The sequence below is a fragment of the Canis lupus genome, chromosome 5 (genome assembly GCF_011100685.1).
Source record: "Canis lupus familiaris isolate Mischka breed German Shepherd chromosome 5, alternate assembly UU_Cfam_GSD_1.0, whole genome shotgun sequence".
Classification (NCBI taxonomy): domain Eukaryota; kingdom Metazoa; phylum Chordata; class Mammalia; order Carnivora; family Canidae; genus Canis; species Canis lupus.
This window is the reverse complement of record NC_049226.1, coordinates 30,615,263-30,632,714: the sequence shown is the minus strand read 5'-3', so window position 1 is coordinate 30,632,714 and position 17,452 is coordinate 30,615,263. Positions and strand designations below refer to the sequence as shown.

Genomic DNA, 17,452 nt, shown 5'->3' with positions numbered 1-17,452 from the left:
ACACCTGAGGCCTTGCCTGCGGAGCTTGTGACCCCGAGGGAGCAGGGCGCCCCTCTCCACGTGTACCTGCTCTGGGGGCGCCCAGGGCGATTCTCGGAGACATTCCTGATCTGGAGAGCGGTCTGAGCCAGGACGCAGCCAGCCTCCTGCGGGCAAGGGCAGGGCGGTCCTTCCCCGCGGCCCCCGCTACAGAGGCGTGCAGGTGCACCGGGCAGGTGCTGGAGGGACCGAGGGGCCGGAGCGCGCTCCACGGGGTCGCGCAGCCCCCGGGGCCGTGCAGGTGCTCGAGGGACGGGAAGGCCCAGGTTCCCTCCGCGGCCTCCGCGGCCCTCACAGCTGTGCAGGCGCACCGGGCAAGTGCTGGAGGACTGAGGGCCCGAGCGCCGTCCGCGGGGTCCCAGGTGATGCTCTAAGGTCAGTCCGCAGTAAGAGGTGCGCCAGGAATCTTCACCCTTCTTCCTGTAAAGGGAGTTAGAGCACCTGACGTCAGCTTCGGGGGTTTACGTAAAACGGGACACACCAGCACGAAGTTCGGCTCCAGCCACGGCTCGTTCGCAGTCGCCCGCAAGCTGGCCCCGCACTCCGGGACCACCTGCTCCAGCCCCGGGGCTAAGTCCGGGCAAGCGGCGACCTCCTCGTCATGGTGTCCATGCGGCGTCGGCCAGCGGCTCCTCTCCCCATACCCGCCCCGGCGTCCCCTGCGCCTCGCGCGACCTTCCCAAAATGGCGGCGGCGGGCGCCGCGGCGCGCAGGGGGCGGGATTCCGCCGGCGGGGGCGGGGCCGGCGGGCGGGCCGAGGCGAGGTGGGCAGCCCCAGCGCGCCTGCGCGGAGCGGCCCTGCGCGCAGTGAGGCAGTGGCGGGGGGAAAGGCAGTGGCGGGGGGAAGGCACCGGCGGGGCCGACGGGCGGCTCGAAGGAGGGGAGCGGGCAAGCGGAGTCCCAGTACGCGCCGCGGCCGCCCGGGCGCCCTCCCGTTCCGGGCGTGAGGCGCCGTGTGGAGCCCCCCGCGCTGACCCGCGCCGGTAGCGAGGCGCCGCTCCCGCCGCCAGCCCGGCCTGCCCCGGCCCCGGCCCCGGCCCCGGCCCCGGCCCCGGCCCCGGCTCTCCCGTCGCGGAGGCCCGCGTTCCTCAGCACTCCCGGCTCCGGGCGCCCCCACAGCCTGCTCCCGGCCCCTCGGAAGCCCCGGCGCCGGCCCGGGCCCTCGGCGGGAGGATGACGGAGCTGCAGTCGGCGCTGCTACTGCGGAGACAGCTGGCAGGTGAGCGCCGGCCGGCCCGGGCCCTCCTCCTCCGGGCGGGCGGCCGGGGCGAGGTCGGGGAGTCCGTCCGGCCGGGCCCGCACTCGGCCGGCGTCGGGAGGCCGTCGGGGGCGGGGACGCGGCCCGCCGCGGGGACCGGGCCGGCGCCCGCGCCCTCCCCTCCGCTCCCCTCCCCCACCGCGCGGTGGGACGTTGCGGGGGAGGGGCTGCGGGGCCCCGGAGGGGCGGGCCCCGGGGCTCAGGTGCGGCCGCGGGGGGAGGGGCGGCCGCGGGGCCGGGGGCCGGGGGCCGGGGGCCGGGGGCCGGGGGGCGTCCGGGCTGGCTGGCTGCGGGGGGCCGGGCCGGGCCGGCGGGCGGGGCGCGGGCGGGCGGGCGGGCGGGCTGGGGGAGGCGGCCCCCGGCCGCGGAGGGGAGGCGCGCAAAACTTCTGGCCGGCCGCGCGGCGCCGCGGAGTTGGGGCGGACAACAAAGCGCCGGCCTGGGCGGCCGCGGCGCGCGGGGTTGGCGGAGCGGGCAGTGCGGGCCGCCGCCGGCCGCCGCCGGGCCGCCTCCGCCTGGCACGGGCCCCGCCTGGCCCGCCCGCCTCGCCTCGCCCGCCGCGGAGGGTGGGAGCGGGCCGGGAGCCGCTCGCGGCCGCCCCGGGCTTTGTGCCCCGAGGGCCCCCGCACGGGCTCGCTGAGCCCCCGAGCCGCGGGGCCGGGCCGGGGCGGCGGCCGGGGGCGGTCCCCCGGGGCCGCCGGCGGCCCCCTCCCCCATTGTCCCGGCCTCCGGCCGTTTGCGGCTTCCAGGTTGACTTTTTAGGGGGTTGGCTCCTGCTCCGCTAGGACGGTGCGAGCGGGGCATGCGCACTGGGGGCGGACGTGCGCCGAGGGCGGGGGGGCCGGTGGCTTCACAATGCCGCCCCACGTGCTGCCAGATTTAAAGAGAAATGTGCACCCCCGGCCCGGCGCGCCTGCCGCCGTCGCCGCTGCTGCTCCCCGCGGGGTCCTCGCCGCCCCGGGCCCTGGGCCCCGGGTCCTGCGCTCGGCGCTCGGAGCCCGGGCCTGCAGAACTCCAGCTCGTCCACACTCCTCGAGCTGCTGCTTCAATCACCTCGATGGCTTCTTGAGAAAAAGGTTGTCAGGGACTGCTGGAGGTTGTATAATTAGCGTTATTATTAGACCATGAGCAAGCAGGTTTGGACACATTCAACTTCTGGATGCTCAGGGCAGTGACTTGAAGTGGATGGAGAAGTTCTGGCGATAGTTGATAATCCATCACGGAGAATGTATCGGAAAAGCGATGAAACAATGACCTTATTGCATCTTGTTTTTTGTCTTTTTTTTTTTTTTTGGTTTATTTTGTTTTGGAGGAAGGAGTTAGGATGTCCTTTTGTCTCGTGAAGAATTCTCTAATAAGTTTTTATTGTGTGCTGAACTATTGAACAGCGTTAGAATAAGAAGTCAGTAGTAAAACAGTCTTCAGCTCTTAACATGGCAGGAAAGATACACATTTTTAAAGGTGTGAAGGAAGTTAGGCAGTTACTAAGAAAGTAAAGTATGACTAAAAACAGTGGTAGCAGTTCTTGAGAAGTACTTTCCTACTCCGCTCTAGGTTTTGATGGCCTCTTGGTTCAGTTTTCCCTTTTTTGTCAAGATTAATCCCAATGTTGATAAAACATTTTCCAGAGGTCTTCATTTTTGGCTTAGTCTTTTAATCAATCAATTAATTAATTAATGATAGTCAGAGAGAGAGAGAGAGAGAGAGAGAGAGGCAGAGACACAGGCAGAGGGAGAAGCAGGCTCCATGCACCGGGAGCCTGATGTGGGATTCGATCCCGGGTCTCCAGGATCGCGCCCTGCGCCATCCGCAGGCGCTAAACCGGTGAGCCACCCTGGGATCCTCCCTGGCTTACTCTTTTAAAGGATTTTATGTGTAAGTGCTGTTTGCACCCAGTGTGGGACTCAAACCCACAACCCGGAATGGTGAGCTCTGCACCCTCCACCTGCTGAGCTTGCCGGTGCCCCACTGCTTGACTGTTAGCTAAGGCCATTGATACTCACTTTGAAGTTGGAGGAGAGACTGTATTGCTGTGTCATTTTTCAAGCTTCATTATAAAGTTAGTTAATTGCTGATTAAGTTTTCTTGCATTAAAAAAAATTTTTTTTTTTTTTTTTAAGATTTTATTTATTCATGAGAAACAGAGAGAGGCAGAGACAGGCAGAGGGAGGAGCAGGCTCCATGTGGGGAGCCTGATGCGGGGCTCGATCCCGGGACTCCAGGATCAGCCCTGGGCCAAAGGCAGATGCCTAACCGCTGAGCCACCCAGGGATCCCCATTTTTTTCTTGCATTTTTGATCAGAAGCAGTGGACTGTTCTTAATTTCTTAAAGATTTGGACGATTTTAAATAACATGAACAAAACAGGAGATGGAGTTTTTTTTTTTTTTTTTTAAGATTTTATTTATTCATGACAGACACACAGAGAGGGAGAGAGGCAGAGACACAGGCAGAGGGAGAAGCAGGCTCCAGGCTCCACTCAGGGAGCCCAGCGTGGGACTCGATCCTGGGTCCCCAGGATCCGACCCTGGGCTGAAGGCGGCGCTAAACCGCTGAGCCACCCGGGCTGCCCAAAGGGAGTGTTTTAAGTGAAATCTAAAAATATCAAGAGACTTGATAATTACTTCCTAAAATAAAGGCCCTGTTGTATGTAAGTAGTACATTGAGCTTTGTGGTTCTTCAGATATCATTTGAAAACAGGAAAGCATGGTAAACTGTAATCTCTTGAAATCATTTAGAGTGAATATTGAAAGGCTTAATAATAAATGCTTTAAAAGTCTTGAAGTGTAGATTTGAGTAGAGAAACTTGTATGCCATTGTAGCTGCTAGAATATCAGAAACAGTGGTCCACAGTGGTCGGGTTTATTGAGACTGGCCTTTACAGGTTTTACATCATTAATCCTGGTGAGAATTTCCTGTATTTGTGTCTGTTTTGTTGGTAACTGAAGAGTGGGGTGCATTTGGTTGCAGAGTTCCTCAGACTCAGAACTACTGACATTTTGGGCATACTATTGTGGGGGCCTGTACTGTGCCTTAGAGAATGTTTAGCAGCACTCTTGGCCTCTACACGCCAGATGCCGGTGGTAGTACACCCCCTCTGCTGTGACAACCAGACCCGTCTCATTGCCATTTTCCCTGGGGGATTCAAACCAACCCAGGCTGAAAAATCACTGGTTTAAGATTGTTTTGGTTAAGACCATTGTAGCTATTGTGAAGCAAGTAAGAACACCTAACAGACTCGTGAAATCAGATAGGCTCTGTGTTTCTTTGTATTATTAGACTCTGACTTACCCCTTGGCGGGTTTAGCAGGAGTTTGTAATACTAAACACAGAAATCTGACACACCAGAGATACTTCAGAATTGTTTTATTTTTTGAGAAGGTAATATAAGCACTGGTTTAAGATATACAACGCAAAATGGTATATAGTCTTTCCAGTACCCCAAAGAATACCAGGTGCTTTTCTTGGAAACAGTCATCATTGATAATTTCTGTGTGCCTTTTCAGAGAGATTCTTGTATCTGTGTTTATGTGTATATATATTTACTGAGGACTGGCACGTACTGGGCAATGCGCAGGTTATGTGTATTATCTTGTTTCATCCTCCTGATAAAGAAATAGTGGCTTGGAGAGATTGAGTTACTTGCCCAAAGTCAAGCGGTGGTAAGTGAGTGGTGCTGCTGTGTTCAAATTGAAGGGCTTCTTATTTTGGAGACTTTGTTTTTATTTATTTTCTTGCTGTTTATTTTATTTTTTACTCTATTGTTTTTAATTGGCTATATTGCCTCCCAGGGAGCAATAATAACCACAAACATGAAATAGTATTTATAAATTTAAATAGTCAGAGTTAATTTATCCAGTAACTACCAAAATGATTGTGGAAATGTTCTTAGTAAAGTGTTTTGTACAAAGTGCTATACTTTAAAATCAAAGTGGTGTTCTTAAGATAATCATAAAAAGATTTTTGCCATTGTGAGCTTAAGGCCAACATTCTGCAGAATCGGGAGTACTAGTAAGCTTTGTGGTGTTGGTGGATAACTATGAGAAAAATTTTGAAGTTATTGGATTTGGAAATTTCATTTATTTATTTATTTATTTACTTATTTAAAGTAGGCTCCACACTCAGCATGGAGCCCATTGCAGGGCTTGAACTCCTGACCCTGAGATCAGGACCTGGATGCTTAACCCACTGAGCTACCCAGGTGCCCCCTTGGACTAGTTGGACTTACTCTCTACTCTTACTGAACTAAATTTTGTGATGTGATGAGCATTTATAAGGAATAAGGGAAAGTTTTTGTTTTTTTAAGATCACTTGAAGTTTTTTAAAGATTGGTACCATAGGTTTTCAAAAGTTAAGGTCTCACAGGCACCTGTCATTCCAGAATTAGGAAGAATTCTTTTATACAGTAACAATGAAATAATTGAGCTGCTTTTACTGTAGAAATTTTCATTGTGTATTTAAAAGTTATCTGGATGTTTCCCAAATCTTCCATCTCCTTGGCTACCCATATAAGTAGGTTGTTGTGATGAGTTAGTTATATGTGTTTCTTAGATTTAGAATGTGCAGTGGAACCACTTGGGGAAATACAGATTCTTGATATCATGCCCAAAGAGTCTACATATCATGATGAAGAAAATCGACTTTTTAAAGGAGTTCTATGGGTGGCTGTGAAGCCAGGGGTTCCTAGCCATAACTGCAGTGGGTGCCCTGAGCTCTTTCCTCCAGAGGGCTCCCTACAGTTCCTGGTTTTGTCATGTGCTGTTTCTTTAGCAGGGTGTTCCTAAGATATTCAGAGAATACTCTCAGGAGGAGTCAGAAAGATTTGATATTTTTGACCTTTCTAGAATATATTGGCACTTTGACATACAGTTCCATTACAATGTTAAACAAACGGAAATTGAATAATTATTGACAGGAATTACCCTAGTGTCAGAAGATTCTGGGTGATAAACGTAATTTTCTCTCTCTGTGTATACATATACACATAGATGCTTATGTATGTATACTTATGTATATACACACATATATATCTATACACACACATATATACACACAAATATATTTTTTAAGTAGGCTCCATGCCCAGTGTAGAGCTCAGCACAGGGCTTGAACTCAACCCCAAGATCAAGACCTGAGCTGAAATCAGGAGTCAGACATTTAACTGACTGAGCCACCCAGGTGCTCCTTAATAGATGTATTTTTTAAGATTTTATTTATTTATTTCAGAGAGAGAGCTCCAGCACACACACGAGTTTTGGGAGGAACAGGGAGAGAGGAGGAGAGAAACGGACTCTCCTCACCACTCGAAGCGGAGGTTGATACGTGGATCTCAGGCCTATGAGATCATGACTTGAGCCAAAATTAAGAGTTGGTTGCTTAACCAACTGAGCCACTCAGCACCTCCCCCCGCTTAATAGATGTTAATCTTTTTTTTTTTTTTTTTTTTAAGGTAAAAGACTCAAACTGACAATCCTGAGATCAAGAATCTCAGCCTCTACCAACTCAGCCAACAAGGTGCCTCTTAACTATTAACATTTTTTTTTTTTTAATTTATGATAGTCACAGAGAGAGTGAGAGAGAGAGAGAGAGAGAGGGGCAGAGACACAGGCAGAGGGAGAAGCAGGCTGCATGCACCGGGAGCCCGATGTGGGATTTGATCCCGGGTCTCCAGGATCACGCCCTGGGCCAAAGGCAGGCGCCAAACCGCTGCGCCACCCAGGGATCCCATTATTAACATTTTTAATAGTTGTTAACTCATATAGAAGAAAATGTTTAAAAATATGGAAATGGCAGGGAAGTCTACAAGTAAGTTTATATTCTATCATACTACTAATTGTTTAACAGTCTGGGAATTTTTATATCCAGAAATAATTCCTTTATGATAGAAATAGTGGAACTGCTGCATGTTTTACTGAATATGCTGTCAAGAAAAACGTAAGTGAAACATACTGTGATGGGGTGGGGGTGTTGGATAAGTTACGTGCCTTGCAGTGGAGGAATTGGATATCTGACCTGTGTTGTCACAGAATCTAAAGCAGCCTCATTTTGCAGTGTATACATGTCAAATCATTATGTTGTGGGCCTTAAAAGTACATAATGTTATATGTCAATTGTATCTCCGTGAAACTGGGGGAAGTCTTTAATAATTTTTTAAAAATTTTATTTATTTGAGAGAGAGAGAGAGCGATCAAGGGGGTAGAGGGAGAGGGAGAAGCAGACTCCTCACTGAGCAGGGAGTCCAACACAGGGCTGGATCCCAGGATCATGACCTGAGCCGAAGGAAGACACTTAATCAACTGAGCCACCCAGTTGCCCCGAAGCTGGGGGAAAGTCTTAGTATTTCAGTGAATAAGTGAATTTTCTTAACATTAGGGAATACATGAGTTTTGAGTAATAATTTCTGTTGTTCAGTGAATATTTTTGATAATGCAGTGAAACTCTTTTATAAGCAACAGTAGTTTGATTTTCTATAAACTACTGAATGAAACATACTACTTTAGTCTTTTGTAACAGATGACCTCACTTTCTGAGATGCTGCTGAGCATGTTAAAAGGTTGAAGTAAATTAAATTCTACAATCTGTAGATACTAGTATTTTGTATAATCTGCATTTGCTGTGATGTACTACCAGAATATATAGTTTTACTATGTAGTTTTTATGCTAATACACTTTGTATTTGGTGATACTTTTATACATAATTAAGAAGCTTTGGTTGTGTATGGCACATGGTATAGGAGACTGTCACTGTATTGCTGCTTTTGATTTCCTTTTCTCAGGTGGAGTATTTGTTTATATTATCAAGAAGGTTTCAACCCTTGGATTATTTGCTTTTGGATGCTTCAGTGCAGTTTTTTTTTTTTTTTAGGGGGAAATACTAATTTTTTTTTTAAACATTTAATTTATTTATTCATGATAGAAAGAGAGAGAGAGAGAGAGGCAGAGACACAGGCAGAGGGAGAAGCAGGCTCCACGCTGGGAGCCCGACGCAGGACCCGATCCTGGGACCCCAGAATCACGCCCTGGGCCAAAGGCAGGTGCCAAACCACTGAGCCACCCAGGGATCCCCCTACTAATTTTATGGTTAACTGTAGTGTGGATGTGTTCTTGCTTTAAGCAAGTAAATGCTAAGTGTTCTTTTGTTTTAATGGACTCTGTTCCATTCAGGATGAAAAATTTTGCCTTTCTTAATTATTAAGAAATATTTTTGTTAGAATTTGAAACATGAAGTGATCTCCAAGGTTTTGTTTAATGCATCTTTGATTGGTTTGTGGGAAGTAACTTCTCAGAGAAATAGGCATAGAAATACATCATACAGAAGCAGTCTGACGAGGTAAACATAGCTGCTTACATTTGGTTGATGGCATTGTTCAGCTACAGACAAATACAGATCAGAAAAAGCAAATATTTTGCAAATTATGATAATGAACAGATAAGAGTAAGAATAAAAGGCCTTTTTTTTGGAAATAAGATACGTGCATCTTTTTTAAAGATTTTATTTATTTATTCATGACAGGCAGAGACACAGGCAGAGGGAGAAGCAGGCTCCATGCAGGAGCCCAGTGGTGGGACTCGATCCTGGGATTCCAGTATCACGCCCCGGGCCGTAGTCAGGTGCTAAACTGCTGAGCCACCCAGGGATCCCCAAGATATGTGCATGTTAAAATACAGCATTATATTTTTTTTCCCCCAGTGTAGGGTAGTATTAGCCTTATTCAAGGATGTCAGAAATTTTTATTGGTGCTGTTCCAGTGTTGGATTCTGGCACTCCTAGAAAATGCTGGGAAAAATACAGTAATTTTTTGTTGTTGGCATAGCGATGTATACCTCTCTTTATGATGTGAAATTCTAGAAAATATGTGGAGAGTTAATTTTTGTAAGAGGAAAATTTCCTTTTATTTATGCTTTCTGTCAACGTCTGATAACTTAGAAAAGCTGCTACTGCTCCTTTTGACTTTTCTCCACCTTTCTTGTCCATGTCCCCAGTGGTTAAGGGTCTGTGAAAAGTGTAAACAATAAATAACTTATTTATATTTTTACCTGGCAGTAGAAATTTTTAAAGTTGTTTTGCTTTAATCTTGTAAGGATTGCTTTTAAAGAACAATTAATCACATTTAGGATTTTTTCCTAGATGTCCTTTATGTTAGGAAGCACTGTTTGGATTTGCTTTTGAATGTGCCCACATTTTAACTGTGTATTGTCATTTTCTTATTCTTATGTCCATTACATAAGAATGTACATTACATTGGAGTTTCAGTTTCAAAGACAATGGGTTGCTAGGTGAAGGGTTTTTGTGCACAGCATCGAAAGCACAATCCATAAGAGGAATATTGGTAAATTGGGCATCACCAACATTAAAAACTTACGTTTGTGAGAGACAAATGAAAAGGCAAGCTACAAACTGGAAGAATGTATTTGTAAACTAAATATCTGGCAAAGAATAGTTGTAGACTATATAAAGAACTCTCAAACTCAGCAGGAAAAGAAAACAGTCCTTGTAGAAAGTGAGCAAAAATGTGAACAGACACTTCAGGCGGCACGTGAGCAAATGAAAAGATGGTCCACATTATTGGACATTAGGAAAATGCACATTTAAACCATGCTGTGCATTGGTGTAGAGGAACGTGAGCTCTCCTACGTTGTTGGTGGGAGTGTGAGATGGTGCAGCCACTGTGGAAAAGTTCGTGGTTTCTTGTAAAAGCCTATAGACTATCAAGGGCACATTCAGGCATTTATTTTAGAGAAATGAAAATTATGTCCTTGTGAAAACCTGAATGGTCATAGTAGCTTTATTAGTGAGAGCTGAAAACAGGCAGACGACCCAGACACTCTCCGTGGGTGAATAAACGGTGGTACATCGGTATCATGGATGAACTGGATGTGTACGAATGAACACCGCTGATACACATGACCACTTGGATGAGCTCAAGGGAGTTCCTGCTGAATGAAGAAAAGCTAATCTCAAAAGTTTACATGCTGTATGATTCCCTTTACATAAAATTATTTTTATTGTGGTAAAAAACACACAAAATTGACCTTAACTATTTTTTAAGATTTATTTATTTATTTATTCAGAGAGAGAGAGAGACAGAGACACAGAGACACTGGCAGAGGGAGAAACAGGCTCCATGCAGGGAGCCCCACGTGGAACTCAATCCCGGGTCTCCAGGATCATACCCTGGGCTGCAGGCGGTGCTAAACCGCTGTGCCACCGGGGCTGCCCCCTTCTTAACTATTTTTAAGTGTATAGTTCAGTAGTGTTAAATACATTCACATTGTGAACAGACCTCTAGAACTTTACCTTTAAAACTGAAACTGTTTATCCATCAAACCACAACTGTCCCTTTCCCCTTTCCTCTTGCCTCTTGCTCATAACCGTCGTTTTACTTTCTGTTTCTGTGAATTTAATAACTTTACTTCCTATAAATGAAATCATACAGTATTTGTCTTTTTCTGACTTGACTGGCTTATTCACTAGCATATGTCCTAAAGGTCATCCATGCAGTAGCTTGTGACAGACGTTCATTCCCTTTTATTTTTATTTATTTATTTTTAAGATTTTACTTATTCATGAGAGAGACAGAGAAAGAGAGAGGCAGAGACACAGGCAAAGGGAGAAGCAGATTCCCTGTGGGGACCCCGATGCAGGACTCGACCCCAGGACTCCAGGATCATGCCCTGAACCAAAGGCAGATGCTCAACCCTTGAGCCACCCAGGTGCCCCAGTTCCTTCTCTTTTAAAGCTAAATAACATTCCTTTGTATGTGTGTGCCACGTGGTGTTTATCCACTCATCCATACATCTGGGTCACTTCCACCTCTTGGCTCTTGTGATTATTGCTGCTTTGAAAATGGGTGTGCAAATATCTCTTCAAGATCATGCTTTCAGTTTGGCTATAAATTCAGAAGTAGGATTGCTGGATCATATGGTAGTTCTGTTTTTAAAAATAGACTATTTTTAGAGCAGTTTTAGGGTCACAGCAAAATTGAGCAAACACTACAGAGATTTCTCCTACACTGCCTGTTATCTGCACCCCCCATGAGTAGTGCTTGTGTCACAGTTTTTTAATTTTATTTTTTAGATTTTTCTTTTTATTTATTTATGCATGAGAGAAAGAGGCAGAGACACAGACACAGGCATAGGGAGAAGCAGGCTCCATGCAGGGAGCCCGATGTGGGACTCGATCCTGGGTCTCCATGATCAGGCCTTGGACTGAAGGCGGCGCTAAACCGCTGAGCTACCAGGGCTGCCCCTGTGTCACAGTTGATGAGCCTACTATGAGTTCTGTTTTTAATGTTTTTGGGGAACCTCCATATTCTCCCTAGTGGTAGCATTATTTTACATTCCCACCAAAAGGGTACAAGGGTTCCAAATTGTCCACATCCTCACCAACACTTATTATTACCTTTTTGTTTTTGTTTTAAATATTTTATTTATTTGAGAGGGCATGAGTGGGGGTGAGAGAGAGGGAGAAGCTTGCTCCCCACTAAGTAGGGAGCTGGATTCAGGACTCAATCCCAGGAACCTGGGATCATGATGTTTGTTTGTTCTGGACTGTAGCCATCCTGATAGGCATTAGATGATATCTTATAATTTTGATTTGTATTTCTCTGATGATTCCTGATGTTGAGCAACTTTTCATGTGCTCATTGGACCTTGAATCATCATCTTTGGAGAAATGTCTATTCAAGTCCTTTACCCATTTTTAACCAGGTTATTTGATTTTTTTTGTTGTTAAGTTGTATGAGTTCTATTTTATTTTATTTTTTATTTTATTTTATTTTTATTTTTATTTTATTATTTTTTAAGTTGTTTGAGTTCTTTATGTACTCTGGATATTAGCCCTTTATTAGGTAATAAATACTATTTGCAAGTATTCTCCCATTCCATAGGTTACCTTTTCACTCTGTTGATCGTGTCCTTTGGCATACAAAAATTTTCAAGTTTGGTGCTCTCTGTTTTTGCTTTTGTGGCCTGTCCTTTTGGTGTCATACCCAGGAAACCATCGCCAAATCTGGTGTCATCAGGCATTTCTCCTTTGTGCTCTTCTAATAGTTTTATAGTTCCAGGTCTCATGTTTAGATCTTTTATCCATTTTGAATTAATTTTTGTACATGATGTAAGATAAGGATTCAACTTCGGTCTTTCGCACATGGATATCCAGGTTTCCCATCACCACTTGTTGAAGAGACTGCCCTTTCCCACACTGAATGGTCTTGATATATGTATAGAATTCTCGAAATGATGCAATTATGGAGATATAGAATGGACTAGTGGTTTTCAGGGATTAGGGATGATAGTGGTGTGTGGCTATATAGGGTGGTGGTAGCATGAAGGATCTTTGTGGCCATGGGACAGTTTTGTATCTTTGCAAATATGCAGATGTGGTAAAATTGCATTGAGCTGTAGGCACACTGAGTGATGAAATCTATATAAAGTGTGTGGATTGTATTGATGTCAATATCTTTGGTTTGATCTACTATAGCAGGATGTTAGGTATATGAGGCCTTTCTGTACTATTTTTTCCATTATAGATCTGTACTTAAAAATAAAAAGGTTTTAAAATGTCACTGGTAGCCAAAGCGTTTTTATCAGTCTTTTTTCATGTAGAGAACTCCCATTTTTACTATTCATAGTTTTAAGCAATGATACAACTGCCATATTAACACTTTCAAGGAAAAGGAAGTTGAGAGAGAAATCTATAGTTTAAGATAGAAATTCCATCTTAATTTTAAGTAATCCTTATCTAAACTTCTTGTGCTGCCATTTGGAAAATGGAAGAGAGGATCAGAAGAAAAGTTGATTTATTGAGGTCTTGTGTGGAGTTGCACTGGGAAATGCTGGGGGATGCAGAGGGGGTGTGGTATTCTACCTTGAGGTGCTGCGCATAGTAGAGAGAGGTCAATGGACATGCAAACAAAAGGTTAATGCTGTATGCACGTGAGCATGTGGAAGGAAGGAGTGATTAGCTTTGGGGGTGGGTAGGACAGTGGGGTTGGGAAGGCTTCCTGGATACATCAGAACCAGCATGTCTGGTCTCTTTAAGGTTATATACTAGGTTATATACTTTATTTATTTATTTATTTTTAAAATTTTTATTTATTTTATGATAGTCACAGAGAGAGAGAGAGAGAGAGAGAGAGAGAGAGGCAGAGACACAGGAGGAGGGAGAAGCAGGCTCCATGCACCGGGAGCCCGACGTGGGATTCGATCCCGGTCTCCAGGATCGCGCCCTGGGCCAAAGGCAGGCGCCAAACCGCTGCGCCACCCAGGGATCCCCTACTAGGTTATATACTTTAAATAAGTTTTTGCGTTTATTATGTAAAGAAAATAGTAACTAGAAATAATTAACATGGTGGGCCGAAATAATTAACATGGTGTAGAATTACAACAGATAGGTGTTTCTGAGAGACAACCAATAAGCCTGTTGAAGATTTCCATGAAGAGTCTGAACACAACTTTCAAGGGATGGCAGCAATTTGTAATTTAAAAACGCTTTACCCTCTATCTGTGTCTCTGCCTCTCTCTGTGTGTATCTCTCATGAATAAATAAAATCTTAAAAAATAAAAAGGGGAGGGGGGGACACCTGGGTGGCTCAGAGGTTGGGCATCTGCCTTTGGCCCAGGACGTGATCCTGGAGTCCTGGGATCGAGTCCCATGTCGGGCTCCCTGCGTGGAGCCTGCTTCTCACTCTGTCTCTCTGCCTCTCTGTGTGTGTGTCTCTCATGAATAAATAAAATCTTAAAAAAAAAAAATGCTTTAAAGGGCCTAAGCCTCCTCACCTCACAGTTATATAAATAAACGTATTTAAAAGAGAGGCGATGGGAAGGAAACAGATTGTTGAGTGCTTGTCACAATACTCTTCCTGATCCCAGGACTTTCCACTTGTGGTCACATTCAGTCCTCACAGCAAATCTTTGAAGTCAATGTTACCACCTTCTTGAGATAAGGAAGTTGAGGTTTATATTACATCTGGTAATTTCCCCAAGCTAACCCTGATGGAGCTGGGTGGCAAAAATAGGTCTGTCTGCTGATGGAGCCTGATTCCTTCCCTGAATGTGCTTTTATAAATGAGTTGACAATTTAATGAATTAAAGACCTTCTCTTGAGAGAAGTGTTCATACACAAATTTGGGTATAATTTCAGCATATTCTGATCTCTTGAGTGAAGTTCATTTGTGTATACACAATGCTATGTCGTAACATGATTCCTTCAAATTTGATGACCTGTTGTTTTGTGTGCTGTGGGGATGGCAAGTGAGTACAGTGTTGTCCTTATGTGATGAAAGACCAGCTTTAAAGAAAAATCTAATTAATTTTGTAATAATACTTAGAAGAAAAACAATAGAAATGAACTGTTAGAGAAATTAAATTGAAAAGACATACATTTCAGCCCATAATTTATGATATTAAGCCCCTATAAAGTGACTTATCAAATTGCTGTATGAGTTTCTAAATGCTTGCCTTGGGTTCATGTGTCACTGAGCAGTAGTGGTTTGGTAGATGTGCACCTGTTAATGGAGCATATTTTGAGTATCACTGCTCTGGGCAGGGTGCAGAGTGACATTTAAACTGCATGCTCTCTCCATGAGGACGGAGACTTCTAGTCAAGTGTGATTAACATGAGTGTCGTATTAGTTTCAGGTGCACAATATGGTGACCCAGCAGTCCTGTACATTTCTCTGTGCCCATCAGAAGTGTGCTCTTCATCCTCCTTCCCCCACTGGGTACAGAGACTCTTATTTTTGCCTGTTAACTGACATCCCAGAAGCCTAGGAGGGTGACTGAAATTTAGCAGGCAGCCATTAAATGGGTATTGAATGCATTAGAACTAATGTACTCGATTTTTTTTTCCCCCTGAGGACTTAAGGACATGTGAACTGAATCTTTTAAGTTAGAAAGTAAAACAGAATACTTCCCACTTAATAAACATTAGTTTCTTCTCCATGCTTGGTCCTAGGGATACGTGATACGATCCCTGGCTTCCCTTTCTAGTGTGGAAGGCAAAGTTTTATAGACAAATATTGGTTAATAATCAGAGGTAGGTCTTTCACCACAGAATAGACATTGTTGGCCTTTTTACAAGTATAGCTTTGACCAGATGACTCTCATTGGAATGCTTTGTTTCTCAACAGGGCTCTAATTTTTTATCTCAGAGCAATTTCTTTAATGGACAGTTCTATCTATTATGGCTATAGTTTTCTCAACTCTTATTAATTTATAAATTGCCACAAAAATTAAAGGTTCCCCCCCAGCTTTTGTCTTTTCTTTCCTTTTTTTTTTTTTTTTAAATGTCTTCAAAGATTCTCTCTGGTCCTCTACCTTAGCTACCTTAGACTTTCTACCCAGGTGGCTGACCACATTTTTCCAGAAGAGGAAACTAGGTTTGACTTATTCACAATAGCAAAACAAAGACAACTAGACTTCATTAATCTCTCTCTTTTTTTTTTTTAAGATTTTTATTTATTCATGAGAGAGAGAGAGGCAGAGACACAGGCAGAAGGAGAAGCAGGCTCCTTGCAGGGAGCCCAACATGGAACTCGATCCCGGGACTCCAGGATCAGGCCCTGGGCTGAAGGCAGGCGCTAAACCACTGAGCCACACAGGGATCCCCTGACTTCATTAATCTCTGAGAGTGTCTTTAGCAGTATTTAAATTAGATGTATGTAGAGAATATAAAATGAGTTAATTGAATTATCCCTTTACTACTTAAGTCCTAGGATGTCTTTGAGGGTCATATGTTTCTTTCATTTTCTTACTTTTTTTTTTGATGGTGAGTCAGATGTATTTAAATCTTAGGCAACCTAAATCAAGATTCTACAGGAAGATGTCATATGCATGTTTTAAAAGAACTTTAGTAATGACAAATGAACATGATTATTGTAGATTTGGAAAAGAAAACTTGTGATAGAAATATCAGCCATCCCTTTGAAGTTTCTGTTAATGTAATTTTTCTTTTTGTTATATTTTGCCTTTTTAGTAAACTGAAATTCTGGAAGGAAGGACCTTTAGTGTTAAGAATTTTAGTGGAAATCATACTCTTTGGAGTTAAGTTCTTTGAAGTTCCTTTTACATACTTGATACTGTTTAAGAAAATGAGCCCAAGATCAAGAAGTTGATTTTACAAATTCATTTAGCAAGTAAATGCTGCAGTAGGTTTCAAACCCAGGTCACCTTTTTAATAAGACTGCTGCTTTTTTATATGATAGCACGCTGTGTGTTAAACTTTGTATCTTTCAAAAGGCGCATTACTATTGCTCATGGCCTCACCTGATGTTTGGGTTTGTTTTTTTGTCATCTTCTTCATTAGAGGATTCTAAAACTAAAATATCCTTTAAAGGCTTATATAGAGAGGGGTGTTATTCTGAGACTTTGCTTTAATATTCTTTGACCCCCCCCCCCCAGTAAGTAGAGGAGAACATATATTTTTATTTAGCAGTGCATAGGGCGGTTTATATTGTCATCATTAGAAGTCTAGGACTTTAGGATGTGCTAACATCATTTTTCAAAATGCTGTGAACATTTATGGCGTGCTAGTTCCCCTGAGAAACACTGTATTTTTCAGCGTCTTCTCTGGTTGTTTATACATCTCTCCCTTAGGGTTATACCCTTGCTGCTGCTTCTCCCTTAGCATTTGCTTGGTGGAAACAGAACAAAACTGTCATCCAACTTGGTTTATATTTAACTCTCACAGGTGCAGCAGTGGCCTGAGTGAGAGCTCTGCTTCCTGCTGCTCTCTTCGGGGTCTAAGGCATCTGGCGTGTGGCTGCTGGGGAAGCTACAACACTGTTATAAGCTTCTTTTCTCTTGTTTTAAACCGTTAATTTTAGGAAGAGTTTTAGATTTGTAGAAAAATTGCAAAGATAGTATGGAGAGTTCCTATATATGTACCGGGTTTCTCGCTAACATCTTATATTAGTATGGTATGTTTTTTACAGTTAATGAATCAGTACTTACACATTATTATTAACTCAAGTTCTTACCTCAGATTTTCACAGTTTCTACCTGCTGTCCGTCTCTGTTCCAGGAGTCCATCCAGGACCTCACGTCGTGTCTGGTTGGCATGGCTTCCTAGGCTTCTGTTCTCAGAGTTTTCTTGTTTTTCATGGCTTTTACAGTTTTGAGAATACTGGTTAGGTACATTGTAGAATGTTCCTCA

At 44.5% G+C, this 17,452-nt stretch overlaps 1 protein-coding gene across 1 annotated transcript in view; it reads left to right on the top strand.

Moving 5' to 3' along the window:
- The first annotated feature begins 1,105 nt into the window (after positions 1-1,105).
- The window catches only part of UBE2G1 (ubiquitin conjugating enzyme E2 G1), a 100,995-nt gene continuing 84,648 nt past the window's right edge, over positions 1,106-17,452 (top strand). Inside the window, exon 1 of the mRNA XM_038536397.1 lies at positions 1,106-1,258. Within this exon, the coding sequence (XP_038392325.1) occupies positions 1,213-1,258 (46 nt within the window). The 5' untranslated portion in view covers positions 1,106-1,212. The remainder of the gene's footprint in view (positions 1,259-17,452) is intronic.